Here is a 6,949-nt window from a genome sequence, read left to right as displayed (position 1 = left end):
AGAGGCGGACTGACCGCGCACGAGGGTTCAACATGAACGTGACGTCTGTATGTCACATGACGGATTGACAGCATGGACAGCGAGACGCTGCTCTGCTGACGGTCGCCTCTTTATCTTGACTAACAGCCCTCCACTTGACCTCCACTTGACCTCCACTTGAAGGTCCCCCTTGACCAGATGGGATCGCCTCAATGCTCAATACATAATCCTATTTTAATACATAATGAGCAGTAATTTACGCCAAGGCTCCACCCCTCCCTTTGCATGACCTCGTGTTCGTGATCCGGGGGTCAGCACCCGAACAGAACCCAGGCTTTACTCCATTTGTCTGCTCTTTTGCGGAGTGTTCATTACCTGGTTAACGGGTCGACTAATGTGGACAGTCAACAGGGAGGATGGACGAGACAAGGAACTGCTCGCAATTTATTTTCCAATCTTTTATGTAATCGCTCGTCTGCTGGTCGACCTTGACAGGTCAGGGTTGTTGGGGGAGGGGACGTCCATCTCAGCTGGCATTGGAGTAAAGCCAACACCTTCAGCCAGTCCATCACCTGCTTAACAGCCACTTGAGCCTCATCTTCATTTTAGTGGCAATATCATGATATCAAAGCTAATGCTGTTTTATTATTTGTTTCATTCATATTATTATTATTTAGCTTTTTTCAATTATAATTCTGTTCCCCAAAATTATTTGATAAGTCATGGATTAAGATTTTAAGAAAGTTATTTACATGACCATTTAGAAATTATAGGTGGGAGTCAATAATTGTTTTGTTTTTCTATCCTGACATTTTTTTTAAATCATTTCATAGCCACGTTATTTGGATTAAATATTTTGTCTGTATTTGATAAATAAAAATGAATATCTTAATGCCACAGTCTTAAATGATAAATAATAATAAGTAATATATGTATATGAATTTACTGTGAAATATATTATATATATTTTATGTATTTTATCTTTGTAAAATGATACAGTAAATTCTTAATTCATTAAAATGTGATTATTAAGAATACATAAAAAATAAAGTTAAATCTGAAAATCAAATTCTAATGATAATAATTACAATAATTATAGTCAGAATTATTATTGTTAACTAAGTAGAAAGGCTCTCCACACACACACTCCATATTTTCATCCGTGTGTCCACACACGTAAAAATTTAAATGGAGTAATTTATTCTTGCAATCGTCACTGGTTCAGGCATCTAATAGCCACAGGGATGAAAGTTGTTCTGAATCTGGTCGTTCTGGTTTGTTGGCTTCAGTAAGTAGAAGAGAGAAACAGCCTTGTTACTTAGGTGAGACAGCAACTGAGTCCAGCACCTCTGGTGGATGGAAGAGAAACCACAGTGAGTGTCTCTACAGTCGTCTGTGGATCTTTCCTCCCGCGCGAAAGAAGGAATTGCTTTAATCTCCAACCTGATGTCAGGATGGTGAAAGTGGAGGTGCAAATATATCGGAACCGACCCGGTCAGTCGAAATGCACCAGAGGACACGGAGACTCAACACATGAAAGTTTAATTTCCTCCTTTTCCTCTCATCACGTCTGTGATCTGTGTGTTAACAGCGCCAGGTCACATGAGGTCGCACAAACGCTCTATCGATTGTTGTTGCACAACCACCCAGACAAAGACCTTCGGCTGCGACAAGTCACGCTGCTTTAAATCCAGCCTGTTCTTCAGAACGTGTCTCCAGAGTGTCTTTACAGATCCCCCTTTTTCTTCTCTTCCGTCTCCATTGCGAGCTGCGTTCTCACAACACAATTCGGCAACGCTTCAACCTGCACCGAGGAATAGACGTGGAGATATTAGTGAGTCTGTCGATTTGTTTAATTCATTGTGCCATTGATTCACACACGGCATGCATTAAACATGAGCGGCATTAGCATGCGGCGCAGCCTCTTCGCACTGTCACATCAAGGAGTCTCGCTGTCGTTATTGTTGAGCACATGCTTGTTAAAGGAACAGAACCATGAAGTCACTTTGGTTTGACACATTGTCTCCTCTTTATGAAGGCAGAACACACTGGTTCATAAACAAAGACTATGAAGCGGAACATCATCGTTTCTTCTTCTCAGCTGCTTCAGCTTTGGCTCTCTCCACTTTCCCCTTTTCTCCCTGGAAGAAGTCGGACTCGATCCAGCCGGGCTCCTCCGACAGCCTGACGTAAACATCCCCGTTAGATTCCACGACCCGGTGTGTTCGCTGCTTCACGCCCTTCGAGTACCATCTGGGCACCGGCTGCCTCTCCGTGGGGTCAGTGGCCTTGTACAAGCTCTCCCCTCCCACCAGAGCGATCTTGTACTTGTGGTTCGGACAAATGATGCACATCTTGCCGCCGCACTCCTGCGGGAAATATTCAGAACTCATATTCAACAGAGCACCAGGTGATGTCTTTGTCATGAGCGAGTCTCACCTCAATGTCTCCATCCTGCAGCTTCCCTGCGGCGTCTGCCGGGAGAGTGGAGATCAGAGTCTTGCAAGAGATGGTGGCAGAGCTTAACTATTCCAGGACAACGAGTTCTACGTTTTCTCATCTATGTCATGCAGATGATTGAAATTTGACCCAGATCAAGTGAACCATGGTGTCTAGGGTCAGGTCTGCGAGCCAGTGGCGTCTACGATTAAATTCCACATTCAGCTTTAGTTGATCTGTTTTGGTGGCCTGAACTGCACCAAACGCTTTAGCTGAAAATGCTGTCAAATCTGTCCCTCTTTAAGAGATGCAAACCAGTGACTCTGACCTCCTGCACTGGCTCCACATCAACCCACCCAGAGGTTCCTGGCCAATCCTTCATGTCCTGCAGTGAGACCTCACTTTAAACCAATCGAGTCTTTACAATTTATTAAGAGTGCTGTATTACAATATTAATATTTGACAAGACAGTGATCAAATTCAAGATGATTCTGAAAACATGTGCTCCAGAACTCTTTGCTGCAAATAATGTGCATAACTGTGCTTCTATGATTTTTTTTATTATATTTATATTTATTATGATTTATGGTTTTTGAACTTACATTTTCCATCCATCACCCCCCAAAATGTATTATTATTATTATTACAAGAACCTATTTTTTTGTTTTAAAACTTTCCAATGATGTTGGATAAAGATACGTCAGAGACAAAGCGGCGTATAGGAAACAGAGAAGAGGTATTTTTGTGTGGTGTCGAGTTGCACTGACCACTCAGGAGGAGCACTCACGGTAGCAGTACGAGTCCATGGCGTAGAACTCTCCCTCATGGTAGATGATGAGAACGTCTCGGTCATTGACTGTTGTGAAAACACGCCTTGCTTCCATCACGTCTTCCCTCTTCCCTACAAAATACAGACCCTCCATTTCTTCCATGGTCTGGGATCTGAGGGGTGGAAAGTTCTGTGAACACCAACATTTAAGAGCACAGTCTTCAACTCAAGATTTTTTTCACCCTGCTTGCAAACCTTGCTTCACATTAGTGTGTATTTTTATGACAGTGGGATTATTTTGTTGCCACTTGCCATCACAGTTGTCAGCTTAAATTAAGTCCCCATCACCTCCGGGGGATCCGGACTTAAGGAAGTGAACGATGCTATGACTCTGATCAGCTGCTCTGGAAACACACAGAGACCAACCCAAGGACTTGAGATCTTGAGAGAGACGTACAGGCCTGTCAATCACCCGCCACATTTGAAGACACACGTGAGCGAATATGACAGGAGACGTTTAACGTCTGTGGCAGAAGAGTCCAAAAATATCTTCCTGCAGGGATCCTGACCTCCGTGTGAGTCACGTAAGGCAGAGTGGAATAATGAGCTGTTAGTGACGCCTGAGTAAGCACCAAGAACAGAAAGTCACATGTCAGGAGGCGCGCAGCCAGCTCACTATCTCTGGTGCAAATACATTGAAAATATTGATCCCTCTTTCAGTGGAAGTAGCAGACATGTCTCTGGTGATCATCTGGAAACGGAACAAAGAGAGCAAGCTCTGTACCCCGAACCTACCTCAGCTTTTCAAACATGTATTTTTAGTTGTCTTGAAAATAGGAAGAGAGAAGCTCTATTTTTGGTTTTACCTGGAGATTCAGCTGCAGCGTCTTCTTTGTCCAGCAAACTTCTGCTTACGGAAAGGGTTATGTGGGAAGGAGGTCCGGTATCTATCATCTTCAGCCAAAGGCTGTGTTCACAGTTGGCCCGAGCCGCGCGAGGTGCACCTCTTATCTACAGAGCGCACACACAAGGAAGCGTTATCAGCACCTCCAGCACTAGGGCCCATTCTTAAATGGGGACCTTTACAATGGAACAGTTGAGGGGAGTTTTGGCAAGTACAGTGAGACACATGTTCACATGGACCCAGCAGTTTAGTTTGGGCACATAATGATTTATTCAGTCAATTATGATCATTACTTCATAATAGACTGACCTATGATACAACCATGCATTCACGTGTGGTCTTCAGTTCCTCACCCTCCGCAGGCTCACGGGAGCTTGGTCAGTCAGTCCATCGGTTTGAAAAGGTTCTTCACCAACTGCTTGGGACTTTAGTGGAGCTTCTGTTCATGTTTGTTTCTGAATGAAGACAGGCTGGACATGGTCAGAGGTTTTTAAGAGAAAGGTTTGAAATTATATAAAACATTATCACAAACATAAACTAATTGAAAAAAAAAAATTTAGTTTTGTTTGTTCTTCTCTTTGTCCCTGTACCAAATTTACCACATTCCAGTGCTCCATTTTAACAGCATAAATTAATCTTAAAACAAATTCCCAGAAATCCAAGAATAAATTATGTAAGTTGTTCTACCATAAACTCAATTCAAAACCATAAATATCTCTACAATAAAATGACTTCTGAAATCATAAACAATACTCAAGGAAGTGTAACAGCACGGTTGAAAGCATTTATGGTTCAGACACATAAAAGTGATCAGCAGCTGTGCTCTTATTGAATCATCAATCCACACTTATGTTTACGTACAAACCTATGGGAATCAAAATGGACACAATAAAAAAACAGCTAAATCTGTCTGGGAAAATATTAAAAAAGGGGCAGAACAGTTCTTCTCTCTGCACCTTTTTGATCCTCAGATTAAGTTGATGACAAAATAATTGTTATTGCATGTACATTTGATGTGGGATCAAAATAAATATGAATTCTTTCAATAAAATCCTTTGTCAAATAAACTTTAACTTACATTCCAATTTTTATACTATTATTACAAACTCATAAAAACAAGGAAACAAACTTAAACTTAAAACTAAACGTGTTGCACTTTCCTTGCCCTTGTTTCTAGGTTGCGAACAAAATAACTAATTCCATTGTATTGCGATCGCAATTTAACAAATTTTGTTTTGCCAAGAGAAAAATGTAAATATTTTGTCCTTTCGGAAATAACTTTATTTAGTTAAAATGTAACTGTAATGTAATAAAATTCTTCATTGTGTATTCACTTCACTAAGAAAGCAACTTTTTTTAGTAGCTGTTGTTGGTTGTGGGTTACAAATATAAAGGCTAGTCGACAAAAAAGGAGTTTCTTAAATGATTATTTTAAAAGCAAAGTCTCGCAAGGAATAAGTAACTGTAACAGCGGAACTATATCTTCCGGTGTAATCCCCGACCGGACGAATTATTCGTTGCACTGTGTGCTCCCTAATCCCCGCCGACGTGCACCTAACATCTCAGTCCAGTCACTCTGTAGGTGCGTAGATCATTTTTTTAAGAGATAATGTCACTGTGACTTAATCGCTTTACTTTTTCAAAAAGAACTATGACCCTCCGTGCTTGTGGCTTCATTGTGTTTCGTCGCCTTTTGAATTGTATTTCTCCCCAAAACAACATCGAGTATCTCCTCCTGCAGACTTCATATGGAGAGCACCACTGGACACCCCCGAAAGGTTCGACCCAAACACTTACAGATATACCTTAAAAATAATAAACATACATACATGTGTTTAATTGCAATAACTAAATCTGACTTTCAAAATACCTTTAGCTGTTGCTGTGACCTAATAGTGGTTGAAGACTGTTCTTTCTTGTGATGTTTCATCATCCATGTAGAACATATTTTTCAAAACATTACATCAGAACAGCCTGTCTGTGTTTCATTCATAATTCTGAAACAAGAAAGTTAATCAGTCAATGTATTCATTATGGCACTGATTGTGAAACTGAGAGTTAGTGATGGTCATTAATGCTCATAGAAAGTTTATGAGTTTATGTGGAGTTGTCAAGGTTCAGGTCAGTCATGTTGCCCACTGAATCAGTTTCATTCTTCTGACTCACACTGTTATGACTTGTTCCCCCTCAGGTCACGTGGACCCTGGGGAAGACGACCTCACCACTGCTCTGAGAGAAACTAAAGAAGAGGCCGGTCTTGGGGCAGAGCACCTGAGGGTGGTGGACGGCTTCTTACAGGAGCTTCACTACGAGGTGAGAGGCAAACCCAAGCTGGTTCTGTACTGGCTGGCTGAGCTGAGCGACCCAGAGACGGCTGTGACTCTGTCTGAGGAGCACCAGAGCTTCCGCTGGGCCCAACTGGAGGAAGCCTGCAAGCTGGCTCAGTACAAGGACCTGCAGGACACGCTGCGAGCTGCACAGAGACACTTGGAAACGGAGCAGACGTCTGCTTAGAATAAAGGATCTGTTTTTAATTGACGTTTAATCATGAATGCTCCGTCAAGTGCCGGAGATATTTGCTGACTGAGATGACTGTGTACTGGTCTTATACTATAGAACTCAAACCCTATGTGATTTGTCTTTTTGAACCATTGAATTAAACTCTGTAGAATGAGGGAATTATGAACTTAATTAAATTGAAAATGTTTGAAAATAAAGGCTTAATACCAGATAAATATGATCTTAATCGCAATTTATACATACAGAAATTCGTTCGTGTGCCTGTGTTACATGTGGCGCCATCGCCCCCTGGTGGTCATAGTCAAATTGTTGCTCTTTGTCATTTCAGTAACAAGGGC

The 6,949-nt window shown here is 41.6% G+C and overlaps 2 protein-coding genes across 3 annotated transcripts; one reads left to right on the top strand and one right to left on the bottom strand.

Annotated features, from left to right (window-relative positions):
* Positions 1-1,959: 1,959 nt before the first annotated feature.
* On the bottom strand, positions 1,960-6,016 carry rfesd (Rieske (Fe-S) domain containing). Its single transcript, XM_053868553.1, has 6 exons — positions 5,962-6,016; positions 4,445-4,546; positions 4,054-4,198; positions 3,206-3,360; positions 2,419-2,453; positions 1,960-2,348 (listed from the first exon to the last, which is right to left on the bottom strand). The coding sequence occupies exons 4-6, from the start codon at positions 3,348-3,350 to the stop codon at positions 2,061-2,063; spliced, it is 468 nt and encodes a 155-aa protein (XP_053724528.1). The 5' UTR covers positions 3,351-3,360; positions 4,054-4,198; positions 4,445-4,546; positions 5,962-6,016; the 3' UTR covers positions 1,960-2,060.
* On the top strand, positions 5,623-6,805 carry nudt2 (nudix (nucleoside diphosphate linked moiety X)-type motif 2). Of its 2 annotated transcripts, none has more exons than XM_053868555.1 (3): positions 5,623-5,669; positions 5,739-5,869; positions 6,283-6,805. In XM_053868555.1, exons 2-3 carry the CDS (start codon positions 5,743-5,745, stop codon positions 6,603-6,605), a joined length of 450 nt encoding a protein of 149 aa, XP_053724530.1. In that variant the 5' UTR covers positions 5,623-5,669; positions 5,739-5,742; the 3' UTR covers positions 6,606-6,805. The 2 variants fall into 2 exon arrangements, with proteins under 2 accessions (XP_053724530.1, XP_053724529.1); XM_053868554.1 differs by having other exon boundaries at positions 5,629-5,673.
* The last annotated feature ends 144 nt before the right edge of the window (positions 6,806-6,949 follow it).

This window comes from Synchiropus splendidus, chromosome 6 (genome assembly GCF_027744825.2).
Source record: "Synchiropus splendidus isolate RoL2022-P1 chromosome 6, RoL_Sspl_1.0, whole genome shotgun sequence".
In the NCBI taxonomy this organism is placed as follows: domain Eukaryota; kingdom Metazoa; phylum Chordata; class Actinopteri; order Syngnathiformes; family Callionymidae; genus Synchiropus; species Synchiropus splendidus.
This window is presented reverse-complemented; position numbering and strand designations above follow the sequence as displayed.

What these genes read in the sequence shown, in the direction of transcription:
- nudt2 (XM_053868555.1), top strand. Translation starts at nt 5,743, where the DNA reads ATGACCCTCCGTGCTTGTGGCTTCATTGTGTTTCGTCGCCTTTTGAAT. An exon ending in CCACTGGACACCCCCGAAAG is followed by an intron (nt 5,870 to 6,282) that starts GTTCGACCCAAA and finishes GTTCCCCCTCAG; the next exon opens with GTCACGTGGACCCTGGGGAA.
- rfesd (XM_053868553.1), bottom strand. Translation starts at nt 3,350, where the DNA reads ATGGAAGAAATGGAGGGTCTGTATTTTGTAGGGAAGAGGGAAGACGTG. An exon ending in CATGGACTCGTACTGCTACC is followed by an intron (nt 2,454 to 3,205) that starts GTGAGTGCTCCT and finishes CTCTCCCGGCAG; the next exon opens with ACGCCGCAGGGAAGCTGCAG. An exon ending in TGCAGGATGGAGACATTGAG is followed by an intron (nt 2,349 to 2,418) that starts GTGAGACTCGCT and finishes TATTTCCCGCAG; the next exon opens with GAGTGCGGCGGCAAGATGTG.